Genomic DNA, 15358 nt, shown 5'->3' with positions numbered 1-15358 from the left:
AGGGGGTCAGAGAGGGGGTCGTCACTGCTTAGGGGGTCAGAGAGGGGGTCGTCACTGCTTAGGGGGTCAGAGAGGGGGGGTCGTCACTGCTTAGGGGGTCAGAGAGGGGGTCGTCACTGCTTAGGGGGTCAGAGAGGGGGTCGTCACTGCTTAGGGGATCAGAGAGGGGGTCGTCACTGCTTAGGGGGTCAGAGAGGGGGTCGACACTGCTTAGGGGGTCAGAGAGGGGGTCCAGGCGGTCGGGGTTTTTACTATTTAAGGTCAGACTCGGAGTCCTTACTGGCTAGCCACTTTCAACAGGACTTGGTTACACCAGGACTGACCATCCACTCGCCGCACCACCTTAAGTAGGAGAAATTTCCTAAGATCCAAACGTTCAGTTTTGATATCTAATTAAAGGTCAATATCTCTTGCTCTCAAGGGTTTCTGTAGAGTTGATCAATTGTTTCAGAGATGAATATTACTCACGAGTAAACAAGTCAATTCTTGACTACGTAACTACAACAGTCTGTTTACTGAATACAATAGACAAATACAACACCAGGTAATAAGCTGAGAATGATTATCATCAGTGCTTGGATGCTAAATCACGTTAATTAATTATTCTATTTAACACTTGATCATTACTTTACTAAATTGGTTTTCTCCCTATTAGTAAAATAAAACTTTAAATTGTCGTCATAAGTTTCTGAGGTTAGGCTGTATCTCATCCTCATTGTTATCAGCGAGTCAATACCCCGCGAGCGTGAGGGGGAAGGAAGGCGTTGACGTTTATTAACTATCAGTAATGGTCGTATCACCAGAAGCTGTTGGGCTCAGCTGGTCCAGGTACGGAGCGGAGCGCTGTACACCCTCCCACCACGACGGCTGCAGCCACACTGACTCGTGCCTCCACCACACCGCTCCACCTCTCCACCTCACACCACCACAACTCATCCTATAAATTCATCATTAAATCCGCCTCTGAGAATTTCCTTTACTCGGACAAACACAAAAATACAGTTATATTTCTACCGAATTCTCTTACGTTTAGGCACCTGGGAATACAGCGGCTCTCGTTAGTGATATAGAATTACTCCACGACCATAGACGAAGGGACAGCCAGCACAAACTGCCCAACTCCAGGCAAAACTATCAATATTGTTAGCATTTTTGAGCAATATTCCCACACGCAGGTTTCATGCAGACGAAGCGACAGCAATATTGCTAAATGACACGACGGAGCTAACCACAGCGCCTCGCCCAGCCACCAGTGTTCACCGCCACGTTATATTGGCAGGTGATAGTTAGTTTAGTGGCCGGATCATTTTATATATTCGTCAGACTTTCTGAACTGTCCTTAATACGAGACCTCGACGCGAAATAAAATAATATTACGCATGTGCGTTGCTGAGCCACAACAACCTTCCATGTCCCCCAGTTCTCCCCACCATTCCCCCTTCACCCGTCTCCTCGGCCTCCCCACCATTCCCCACTCCACCTTCCCCTCTTCCTTCCCACCATGACCCACTCCCCTGTCCCTTTGTCTTCCCCACCATTACCCCCTCCCTTTTCCCTTCGTTCTTCCCACCATCTCTCACTTCCGTCCCCTCGTCCTCCCCACCATCTCTCACTTCCGTCCCCTCGTCCTCCCCACCATTCCCCACTCCCTCGTCCGATGCCTTCCCGAATGGTCTGATGTTCCCATCAGAAAATTGGGAACATCAAGTGATCTGATGTTCCCATCGCTGAAATATAAGAAAAACAGTTAAAAATGAATAGAAAATATTAAAAAAAAAACTATACTCACGAAATGAACGTTATGGTAAACAACACTGCTTAATTCCAACACAATTCACACAAAATAATTAAATCAAAAAGAAAATAAATCAAAATCTATGAAAATAAAATTGATCAATACTATCGGAAACATTAAAATGGAATTCGTGACATATTTAGTATAGCGTGCATGTTGCTATTATGTGCAACAGATGGCGCTGTTTTTAAAAAACGCATGTCGTTACCTGTCACAAGGGTGGCATCTATACAGTAGGTACATAAAATGACGCGCCTATTCGAATGCAACGTTGTGTCAAATTTTCAAAGCAATTGGCAAAGAGGTTTCGAAGATTTCCCTCATATGAAAAACACGTGGAAAACATTTTTTTTTCAGAAAAAGTATATATATTTATATATATATATATATATATATATATATATATATATATATATATATATATATAATATATATATATATTATATATAATATATATATATATATATATATATATATATATATATATATATATATATATATATATATATATATATATAATATATATATATATTATATATAATATATATATATATATATATATATATATATATATATATATATATATATATATATATATATATATATATATATATATATATATATGTCGTACCTAGTAGCCAGAACGCACTTCTCAGCCTACTATGCAAGGCCCGATTTGCCTAATAAGCAAAGTTTTCCTGAATTAATATATTTTCTCTAATTTTTTTCTTATGAAAAGATAAAGCAACACATTTCGTTATGTATGAAGTCAATTTTATTTTATTGGAGTTAAAATTAAAGTAGATATATGACCGAACCTAACCAACCTTACCTAACCTAACCTAACCTAACCTATCTTTATAGGTTAGGTTAGGTTAGGTAGCCCAAAAAGTTAGGTTAGGTTAGGTTAGGTAGGTTAGGTAGTCGAAAAAACATTAATTCATGAAAACATGGCTTATTAGGCAAATCGGGCCTTGCATAGTAGGCTGAGAAGTGCGTTCTGGCTACTAGGTACGACATATATATATATATATATATATATATATATATATATATATATATATATATATATATATATATATATATATATATATATATATATTGTGACGGTAACGCGTTGGTGTTCGGCTGTTCAAAGCTAGGGGTATGGCCTCGTCACATAGTATTAAAAAAAAATAGAAAATCTGGAACTTCGTCTGTGGTAAGGTAAGGAGAAGACACACAAAACACAAGTAAATTTTAACAATGAAATTTTAATTACGTTAAATAAACAAACATGAATAAAATGGACAAACAAATTCGTATAATAAAATCAATCAAAATAATAAGAATAATTAAATGACACAATGAAAAGTTACGTTAAGACAAGTGAGCAAAATAACAAGAAGTGCAATAGACAAATAAATGAAAGGTGCTGGAATATTGGCTTTAAGCTATCACCTCTCTCAGTACACGTACGCCAAAGCTTATGTCTAGCAGGGAGAAATGTTAACTGTGTGAAAGCACGGATTATTCTGAGGACTGAGGTCGTGGCGGCCCCAGACATCAAGTAGTATGGGGGGGTGGAGTGCAGTTGCAGCCCGACCGGCGACCAATCAGAGGAGCCGGCAGCAAGACGGGTAGTTTGGCGGTTTGAGTCTGAGCAGGTGTTCCTGGCTGCATACGTTTTGCGCTCTGGCAAACCTTGGAGATGTTGTTGTCGTTGTTGGACATTTCTTCCATAGTAGTTTTATATAGTTGTATCGACGTAATTGTGGAGGGAAGAGCAGGCTCAATCTCTTGAAGGAGATTATTGTCACAACTCTCCCCCGAAGCCTGCGGTTCTGGAAGAAGTACGTCGTTATGTGGTGGAGTAATGGATGGAGTCGCTTCTACTTCATAAACTCTGGAGAGGGCATCGGCTATGGTGTTGTCAGAACCCTTGATATAGCGGATCTCCAGGTTGAAATCTTGTAAATACAGAGCCCATCGTAGAAGACGCTGGTTGGTGAATTGGGCTTGATGTAGGAAGCGGAGAGGGTTGTGGTCTGAGAAGATGGTGGTAGACCTGGCGCCTTGTAGGTACGGAGCGAAGTGTTGGAGGTTCAGGACGATGAATAGTAGCTCCTTTTCAATAGTGCTGTAGTTCCTCTGGTGTGGTTTCAGTTTGTAGCTGTAGTAGCTGACAGGTAGAACCTCCTCGCCTCGTTGTTGCATCAGGACACCACCAACGCCGGTACCACTGGCGTCGACATGAAGGACGAAAGGCTTGGTGATATCTGGAGAGGCGAGAATGGGGTTAGAACAGAGGAGGAATTTGAGTTGTTCGAAAGCAACGGTTTGCTGCATGGTCCAATTATACCGTTGCTTGGACTGGTTAATAGAATTAGAGGTGTGGCGACTGTACTGAAATTCCTCACAAACCTACGGTAGTAGGAGGCAAGACCAAGGAAGCGCAGGAGCTGCTTCCTGGTGGTAGGCTGTGGATACTGTTGGATGGCTTGAGTGTGTGAGTCTAACGGAGCTATGCTGCCACTCCCAATAACATGACCCAGATAACGCACTTTACCTTTCGCGAAAGTGGACTTGCCCAGGTTGATGGTGAGGCCGGCTGTCAGGAGCTTGGAGAACAGACGTCGCAGCTGGAGCAGATGTTCACTCCAGGTGTTGGAGGCTACGACGATATCGTCCAGGTAGGCGTATGTGTTATCCAAGCCCTGGATGACACGGTTGACAGCTCTCTGAAAGGTGGCCGGGGCATTACATAGTCCGAAAGGAAGGCGTTCATATCTGAAAAGTCCAAAAGGAGTGATGAAGGCAGATATCTCTTTAGCTCGCTTCGTTAGACACACTTGATAGTACCCCTTAAGCAAGTCCACTTGGGACAAGTACTGGGCACTACCAATGGCATCAAGGATGTCATCTATCCTTGGCAAGGGGTAAGCATCCTTAACAGTTACATTGTTCAGTTTACGATAGTCGGTACATAACCGCACCTTACCTTGGGGTTTGGGCACCAAGATACAAGGCGAGGCCCAGAGGGACTCACAAGGTGTAGCCAGTCCATGATCCAAGAGGTACTGCACCTCAGCACGCATGACTTCCTTCTTGCTCGGGCTGATTCGGTAGAAGGGTTGACGAATCGGCCGGGTGTCGGGGAGCAGTTGGATGTCGTGCTGGGTAACATTACACTCTTGGGGGTCATCTCGGAACAACTCTTTATGTTCTCTGAAGATCTTGACGAGAGGTGCACTATGATTATCCTGAAAGTATTTGGGAAGATCATTAAGGATTTCGGAATTAGAAAGCGCTGACTCCTTGTCAGTGCTTTCGGGAGGAGAAGCTGGGAAGGTCTCACTGTGGATGTAGGGTTCTGTGAAGGTGGAATAGTTAATTAGGACAGTGGGAGGAGTACCATTATATTGCTTCAGGAGGTTGACGTGGCACAGCTGGGTCTTCCGCCGCCTATCTGGAGTCTCTATTACGTAGTTGTTGTTATTCCTGCACTCTTTGACGCGGTAGGGTCCTGAAAACCTGTTTTGGAAAGGTGAACCTGGGATAGGGAAATATGCAAGGACGAAGTCTCCCGGCTTGAATTTTCTTACTTTGCTGGTCTGGTCGTAATGAGTCTTCATTCTCTCCTGGGCTTTCAATAGATTATCATGGGCAAAACGGTGGACTCTCTCTAGAATGTGTTGAAGGTTTTGAAGAAACTGGGGCACATTCTGATGCTCACTGAAGGTGGCATCTCGGAGAGAGTCTTTGAAAGCCTTAAGGGGAGTACGGCACTTACGGCCGTAGAGCATCTCATAAGGGGATACTCCTAGGGACTCATTGGGGAGACTTCTGAAAATACACATTATAAGGTCAATCTGCTTATCCCAATCCTTAGAGGTTTCACTACAAAACTTTTTCAAGAGTGCTTTGATGGTCTGATGACTACGTTCAAGAGAACCCTGTGAAGCAGGATGATAGGGGCTGGACAATACCTGTTTGATGTTGAACTCCTCCAGTGTCCTTTTGAAGAGATCACTGGTGAAGTTGGTACCACAGTCGCTCTGAATCTCCCTGGGAAATCCGTATTGAGTGAAGATCTTCAATAGATGTTTTATAACCGTAGCAGCCGTGATGTTCTTCACTGGAACTGCTATGGGAAATCTGGTGGTAGGACACAGGATGGTTAGGATGTAGGCGTTACCTGAACTGGTCCGAGGTAAAGGACCAACACAGTCTATTATGAGTCTGTGGAAAGGTTCCGCAGGCACCTGTATGGGAATCAGTGGCGCTCTGGGAATGGAGATGTTCGGTTTGCCTGCCATCTGACATGTATGACACCGTTTTACGTACTGTTTGACGTTATTTACCATACCTGGCCAGTAGTAGTCTTGACGAATTCCATGGTAAGTCTTGTTGAAGCCGTAGTGGGAGAGCGCTCCGTGGGCCAGGTGTAGAATAGTGGGCCGCAGGCTGGTGGGAATCACAAGTTGTTCGATGTTGGCCCAACCGTCCTCCTCCTTCAGTTTACTGGGTCTATATCTGCGGTAGAGCAAGTCGTTCTCTAGGAAGAACCCAGGAATACTGTCGGGTTGAGTCTCAGCCTGGAAAAACAATGGTGTTAAAGTAAGATCTTCCCTCTGCAACTTACGGAACTCCAACTTGGTCAGATGCGGGGGTAGTTTCTGAAGGTCTTGAGGGACAGCGGTAGCAGTAGAGTCAGCTGGCTGTGGACGTGCGGCTTGTGCACAGGTGGTCACGAGAACCGGAGGAGAAACTTCATCACTCTCTTGAACCTCTGCTGGAACATACTCTAGAATAGGGTTACTTGGCACAGAGTTACACACCTGGGGTTTGTCCATGACGATCAGGTTGGTCGGTTGCAGGTCTTCTGCCAAGTCGTTTCCTAGGAGAAGTTGCACTCCAGGCATGGGAAAAGGCTTTTCCCTGACGGCGACTTGGACTTCCCCGTTCACGTAGGGACAATCCAGGTGGACTCTGGCGAGAGGGTATGGAGTGGTAGCAGTGAGGTCAGTGATGAAGACAGTTTCTCCGGTGTAGGTGATGTTGGGCACAGCCGACTTCAAGATGATCGATTGAAGAGCCGCTGTGTCCCTCAAGATCTTCAATTTGAAACGTCCCTCCGGATTTGAACCGTTGGCAGAGACAGTTCCAGTATACAGGTGGTTACTGAAAGAGAAAGATCATTAACATTAACACCAACATTCATCACAGGCTTACCGGACTTAGGAGGAGTTGGTTTGGGTTTTTGTTGGTCAGTGGTTCCCTTGTATTGAGACTTACCACACTTGTCTATGGTATGTCCATAGAGTCTACAATACTTGCAGTACAGTTGTGAACCAGCTTGATCGGGGCTCACTTTCTCGTAACTGTACCACGACTTCTTACTGGAGGATGGTTCGGGTGTCAGCCGGTGGATGAGGCTGTAAGTGTCAGCCGACTTAGCACACTTCAGGTAGTCGGTTTCTTCTTTATCTGCTAAGTAGAGGCGGACAGGAGGCGGCACACGTCTCAAGAATTCTTCAACAAGCATCAGGTTGACGAGTTCTGTAAAAGTAGAGACATGTGCTGCTTCCAGCCATTTCATGAAATATCTCCGTTTCGTGTTAGCAAACTCAAGGAAGGTAGTGGTACTTGCCTTCAGGTGGTCACGGAATTTCCTTCTATAACTTTCAGTAGAGAGGAGGTAGGCGTCCAACACTGCTTGTTTCAGAGTCGGGTAGTCATTCTCAGACGCCAGAGTACTGAGTGTGACTGCAGCTCTACCTGTAAGATGGACTCTGAGAAGTGTGGCCCATTGGTCGACAGGCCAACTGAGTTGATTAGCAAGGGTTTCAAAGGTGGTAAAGAACACATCAACTTCTGCTTCTACAAAGGATGGCATTAACTTACTTGCATGTGATATATTAAAACTGACGGGAAGATTGGCAGTAGCTTGTTGGCGTTGAGTGAAGTGTGAAGTTTCCAAGGCGATTTCTCGTTGACGATACTCTAGAGCCACAGTCGCTTGTTGCTTGTCATGTTCGCGTTGCATCTCCAACTCGCGTTGTTTGGTTTCAAGCTGTACGCGTTCCCGCTCCTGGAGTGTTTCAAGCTGTACTCGTTCACGTTCACGGAGTAATGCGACCTCACGTTCGTGGAGGGCGAGTCCACGTTCGTGTTCTTCTCTCCTCAAGGCAGCTTCGCGTTCTTGTTCGTCTCTCCTCAAGGCAGCTTCGCGTTCTTGTTCGTCCCTTCTTATGGCAGCTGCTTCTCTTTGCTGCTCACGTTCAATCTTGGCCAGCTCTAGTTTGAGTTTCATCGTTGCCAAGTCAGTTTTATCTGCAATATAGTAAGTTTCATGAGTTTCAGAGTCTATCTTACCTTGCTCTAAATAGTAATCCAGCAACAGGTTGTATAGGTCATTTTTGTTGGCTTGGTAGGGAACTTCTAGTTGATACTCATGTGCAAGAGTTTGTAATTCAGTCCTCTTGGCACGACTTAAAGTCCCTATTTCACCTGCTGGATTTGCACGGAAAGCTTGGAGACGAAACATGGTGAAATTAGCAAATAAAGGTACACGAATATTCAATAGTGAATGTCAGAAACAGGACAACGTGGCAACTGGTACCTATCCTGTGAGATCTTTAACAATTAAAGTTAAGTAAAAGATGTTAAATGATTAAATTAAATCAAGGGCGCAGGAAATCTTGTACCCGGTACTCATGTAAGAGGATAAGGGCAAGAAATCCTACTAACAAATGAAACAGAGTTTCGAAAACAAATGAAACATTAAATTGCCTCAAAAGTAAAATTGGTAGTCCAAGGATGTAGGCATACCTTGCCAAGTCTCTATAGGACATAAAGCAAGTTTTTCCTACTGAATTTAATATGATACTTACAGAATTAGCGAACTTTTGTGCTCTGAAAAAGTAAGCTAATTCCCTACCGTTGTATGTATCATCATCTCTGACTGACGTGTAGGGGTGCGAGGTGTCAACTGGTGACGAGAACTGCTGCTGAGGTCCCAATTCAGCAACTAAAGTTCGAGCTAGAGGAACTATGGCCCTCTTTGTCCTCCTACAGTCAGATTGCAGAAGATTGGGTACTCTTGACCCGGGGCAGACCACAGTACCAGGGTACCAATATGATGATCTGTCAAAAATGAGAAATATCCAAGGGACAAAGATGGTAAACACGAGTAATAACACGGAGGGAGAGATGACCAATTAAGAGTATGACTGAGGCCTACAGTCACCACGTAATCCAAAGTTGTCTCACCTTCACCATATGTTACTCTCGTAATGCACAATACACCGCACCTTATAAAAAATGAAATTGAATATGAAAAATAGTAAAAGCTACATTAACAAAGTTAAATACGCTTACCATAAATTACCACTTGGCACCAGTACCTGAGTGAAGCATCCCGGACAGGCCCCCATATAATATGTGACGGTAACGCGTTGGTGTTCGGCTGTTCAAAGCTAGGGGTATGGCCTCGTCACATAGTATTAAAAAAAAATAGAAAATCTGGAACTTCGTCTGTGGTAAGGTAAGGAGAAGACACACAAAACACAAGTAAATTTTAACAATGAAATTTTAATTACGTTAAATAAACAAACATGAATAAAATGGACAAACAAATTCGTATAATAAAATCAATCAAAATAATAAGAATAATTAAATGACACAATGAAAAGTTACGTTAAGACAAGTGAGCAAAATAACAAGTGCAATAGACAAATAAATGAAAGGTGCTGGAATATTGGCTTTAAGCTATCACCTCTCTCAGTACACGTATGCCAAAGCTTACGTCTAGCAGGGAGAAATGTTAACTGTGTGAAAGCACGGAATATTCTGAGGACTGAGGTCGTGGCGGCCCCAGACATCAAGTAGTATGGGGGGGTGGAGTGCAGTTGCAGCCCGACCGGCGACCAATCAGAGGAGCTGGCAGCAAGACGGGTAGTTTGGCGGTTTGAGTCTGAGCAGGTGTTCCTGGCTGCATACGTTTTGCGCTCTGGCAAACCTTGGAGATGTTGTTGTCGTTGTTGGACATTTCTTCCATAGTAGTTTTATATAGTTGTATCGACGTAATTGTGGAGGGAAGAGCAGGCTCAATCTCTTGAAGGAGATTATTGTCACAATATATATATATATATATATATATATATATATATATATATATATATATATATATATATATATATATATATATATATATATATATATATATGTTGTACCTAGTAGCCAGAACGTCGTACTCGGCCTGCTATGCAAGGCCCGATTTGTCTAATAAGCCAAATTTTCCTGAATTAATATGTTTTCTCAAATTTTTTTCTTGTGAAATGATAAAGCTATCCATTTCATTATGTATGAGGTCAATTTTTTTTATTGGAGGTAAAATTAACGTAGATATATGAACGAACCTAACCAACCCTACCTAACCTAACCTAACCTATCTCTATAGGTTAGGTTAGGTTAGGTAGCCGAAAAAGTTAGGTTAGGTTAGGATAGGTAGGTTAGGTAGTCAAAAAACAATTAATTCATGAAAACTTGGCTTATTAGGCAAATCGGGCCTTGCATAATAGGCTGAGAAGTGCGTTCTGGCTATTAGGTACGACATATATATATATATATATATATATATATATATATATATATATATATATATATATATATATATATATATATATATATATATATACATATATATATATATATATATATATATATATATATATATATATATATGTATTTAAAAACCTGCTCGGATGCGAATGGAACGTTGTTCCATTCGCATCCGAGCGAATGGAACAACGAATTGAACAACGAACAGCGAATGGAATTAAAATATTAAAATAATAATATATACATACAATAATATCAAATAATAATTGTATGCATGTTAGGGAGTGGACCACACACGACCATGACATATGCTTAGTAAGGAGGAAAATGGTGGGGAGGACTATATATATATATATATATATATATATACATACTAGCAGTACCCGGCCACGCGTTGCTGTGGCTCAGCAACACGTGCGTTGCTGAGCCACAACAACCTTCCCTGTCTCCCAGTCCTCCCCACCATTTTCCCCTCACCCGTCTCCTCGGCCTCCCAACCTTTCCCCACTCCCCCGTCCCTTTGTCCTCCCTACCATTCTCCTTTCCCCCATCCCCTCGTCCCCATCATCCCAAACTCCCCCGTCCTCTCTTCCTTCCCCACCATTTCCCCCTCCCTTGTCCCTTCGTCCTCCCCACCATCTCTCATTTCCGTCCCCTCGTCATCCCCACCATGCCCCACTCCCCTCGTCCGAAGCCTTCCCAAATGGTCTGATGTTCCCTTCAGAAAATTGGGAACATCAAGTGATCTGATGTTCCCATAACTGAAATATAAGAAAAACAGTTAAAAATGAAATGAAAATATGAAAAAATATAAAAGAAACTATTCTCACGAAATGAACGGTCTGGTAAACAACACAGCTGAATTCCAACGCAATATATATATATATAGGTAGGTATATAAAAAGATGCGCCTATTCGAATGCAACGTTGTGTCAAAATTTCAAACCAATTGGTGAAGAACTTTCGGAGATTACAGAGTGTGTTTTTCTTACGTCCAACAGATGGCGCTGTTTTTAAAAAAAATGCATGTTTTTTCCTATCACAGGTGAGGCATGTATATAGTATATATATAAAAAGACACGCCTATTCGAATGCAACGTTGTGTCAAAATTTCAAAGCAATCGGTAAAAAGGTTTAGAAGATTTCCCTTACATGAAAAACACAGTTTTTCAGAAAAGCATGTCTTTTTTTACCGTCACAGACGTGACATCTATAGAGAATGTATTTAAAAACCTGCTCGGATGCGAATGGAACGTTGTTCCATTCGCATCCGAGCGAATGGAACAACGAATTGAACAACGAACAGCGAATGGAATTAAAATATTAAAATAATAATATATACATACAATAATATCAAATAATAATTGTATGCATGTTAGGGAGTGGACCACACACGACCATGACATATGCTTAGTAAGGAGGAACAAGACAGGAAATACAGGATATGACTCATGGTGATTGTTAGTGAATAACAGCCAACAGTGAATAATTGTGCAGCTTTACCGCCCAGTGGTGACTTGACACTGTCATGCACTGAAGGTTGATTGTGGCTACGACACAACCCAACACTGTTGAATACGACACAACCCAACACTGTTGGCTACGACACAACCCAACACTGTTGGCTACGACACAACCCAACACTGTTGGCTACGACACAACCCAACACTGTTGGCTACGACACAACCCAACACTGTTGGCTACGACACAACCCTACACTGTTGGCTACGACACAACCCTACACTGTTGGCTACGACACAACCCAACACTGTTGGCTACGACACAACCCAACAATGTTGGCTACGACACAACCCAACACTGTTGGCTACGACACAACCCAACACTGTTGGCTACGACACAACCCAACACTGTTGGCTACGACACAACCCAACACTGTTGGCTACGACACAACCCAACACTGTTGGCTACGACACAACCCAACACTGTTGGCTACGACACAACCCAACACTGTTGGCTACGACACAACCCAACACTGTTGGCTACGACACAACCCAACACTGTTGGCTACGACACAACCCTACACTGTTGGCTACGACACAACCCTACACTGTTGGCTACGACACAACCCAACACTGTTGGCTACGACACAACCCAACAATGTTGGCTACGACACAACCCAACACTGTTGGCTACGACACAACCCAACACTGTTGGCTACGACACAACCCAACACTGTTGGCTACGACACAACCCAACACTGTTGGCTACGACACAACCCAACACTGTTGGCTACGACACAACCCTACACTGTTGGCTACAACACAACCCAACACTGTTGGCTACGACACAACCCAACACTGTTGGCTACGACAGATACCAACACTGTTGACTACGACACAACCCAACACTGTTGACTACGACACAACCCAACACTGTTGACTACGATACAACCGAACACTGTTGGCTACGACACAACCCAACACTGTTGGCAACGACAGATACCAACACTATTGACTAAATCTGTTTGACTGTTGATATTGATAAAAATGAGTTTCCTGTTGGTTTATTTGTGGACCTGCGTAAGGCTTTTGACACTGTCAACCACCTAAACCTTCTTCTTAAATTACATCATTATGGAGTCAGAGGACACTTCCTACAATACCTCAAATCTTACCTTACTGACAGGCTCCAGTATGTTTCTGTGAATAATTCAATTTCTCCCACGCTACCCATCAACATCGGTGTTCCTTAGGGCAGCATACTTGGCCCTCTCCTCTTTCTCATCTACATTAATGACCTTCCAAATGCCTCCCAACACCTCAAACCAATTCTATTTGCTGACGACACAACCTTCATGTACTCCAGTCCTGACCCCCTTGCTCTAAATGCCACAGTAAATACTGAGCTAAATAAAGTCCATCTTTGGCTAACTGCCAACAAACTCTCCCTTAACATTGACAAAACTTTCTATATTCTGTTTGGCAATAAATCCTCTAATCAAATAAATCTCAGAATAAACAGTACCCAAATTTGAAACAAAATAGATGGCATATTCCTTGCCGTTCACATTGACGAGAAGCTGAATTTCCAGGGACATATTTTAATATATCAAAAAAAGTTTCAAAAACTGTTGGCATTCTTTCTAAGATCAGATATTATGTACCCCGCCCTGCCCTGGTGACGCTCTATTACTCCCTCATCTATCCATATCTCAACTATGGTATTTGTGCTTGGGGTTCTACTTCCCAAAATCATTTATGTCCTCTAATTACTCAACACAAAGCTGCTATTAGGACAATATCCAACTCTGGCCCCAGACATCACTCGGTACCCCTACTCAAATCTCTGAATATGTTGGACATTAAGTCACTACACATTCTCTCATGTGTATTATACATATATAAAACGCTGAACTGTAATGCCAATCCTGACCTCAAAAGCTTCATTGAAGGTTGTAACGGAACCCATGAGCACCACACCAGAAGCAAATACAGTTTTGATATTCCAAGAGTACGACTTAATCAAACTAGAAATGCTCTACAAATCAAGGGACCCAGAATGTGGAATGACCTTCCCAATCATGTTAAAGACTGTACTTCTCTCCACCAATTTAAGATAAAAACGAAGCACTACCTAATAAATTCCCTGTAACCTACCTTACCCCTCTACTGTCAACCCATGTCTGTTTTTCTTAAACAACGCTGTTTGTCGACCTAATTGTATTTGTGCTGCTTTTTCAAACATGTTCCCCCCTTTCTTATTTTTATTTTTATTTGTTCTCAACACATTTTACACTTTAAACTCAATTAGTTTTAGGTTTTAGTCATTAAAGTTTTTTCTGCCCGAAACGCATTGCGTAATAGTGGCTTTAGGCACTGTATGTACTAGCTCTATCTATAAATCTATCAATTTTTGTAAATATCTCTTGTATGTATGTACCTTACCTGAATAAACATTTATTTATTTATTTATTTACTACAACGCAACGCAACACTGTTGGCTACGCCACAACCCAACACTGTTGGCTACGACACAACCCAACACTGTTGGCTACGCCACAACCCAACACTGTTGGCTACGCCACAACCCAACACTGTTGGCTACGACACAACCCAACACTGTTGGCTACGACACAACCCAACACTGTTGGCTACGACACATACCAACACTGTTGGCTACGACACAACCCTACACTGTTGACTACGACACAACCCAACACTGCTGGCTACGACACAACCCTACACTGTTGGCTACGACACAACCCTACACTGTTGACTACGACACAACCCAACACTGTTGGCTACAACACATACCAACACTGTTGACTACGACACAACCCTAGACTGTTGGCTACGGCACATAGCAACACTGTTGACTACGACACATACCAACACTGTTGACTACGACACAACCCAACACTGTTGGCTACAACACATACCAACACTGTTGGCTACAACACATACCAACACTGTTGACTACGACACATACCAACACTGTTGGCTACAACACATACCAACACTGTTGGCTACAACACATACCAACACTGTTGGCTACAACACATACCAACACTGTTGAATACGACACAACCCAACACTGTTGGCTACAACACATACCAACACTGTTGACTACGACACATACCAACACTGTTGGCTACGACACAACCCTACACTGTTGGCTACGACACAACCCAACACTGTTGACTACGACACAACCCAACACTGCTCACTACGACACAACCCAACACTGTTGGCTATGCCACAACCCAACACTGTTGGCTACGACACAACCCAACACTGTTGACTACGACACAACCCAACACTGCTGACTACGACACAACCCTACACTGTTGGCTACGACACAACTCAACACTGTTGACTACGACACAACACTACACTGTTGGCTACGACACAACCCAACACTGTTGACTACGACACAACCCAACACTGTTGGCTACGACACAACCCAACACTGTTGGCTACGACACAACCCAACACTGTT

The 15358-nt window shown here is 42.9% G+C and overlaps 1 protein-coding gene across 1 annotated transcript in view; it reads right to left on the bottom strand.

Moving 5' to 3' along the window:
• Positions 1-1010: 1010 nt before the first annotated feature.
• LOC138369032 (sodium/potassium/calcium exchanger 1-like) overlaps positions 1011-15358 on the bottom strand; it is a 35650-nt gene continuing 21302 nt past the window's right edge. Inside the window, exon 5 of the mRNA XM_069331919.1 lies at positions 1011-1037. Coding sequence (XP_069188020.1) covers positions 1011-1037 — 27 coding nt within the window. The remainder of the gene's footprint in view (positions 1038-15358) is intronic.

This window comes from Procambarus clarkii, chromosome 3 (genome assembly GCF_040958095.1).
Source record: "Procambarus clarkii isolate CNS0578487 chromosome 3, FALCON_Pclarkii_2.0, whole genome shotgun sequence".
Taxonomy (NCBI): Eukaryota; Metazoa; Arthropoda; class Malacostraca; order Decapoda; family Cambaridae; genus Procambarus; species Procambarus clarkii.
The sequence above is the reverse complement of the archived record's forward strand: the minus strand, read 5'-3'. Positions and strand labels throughout refer to the sequence as shown.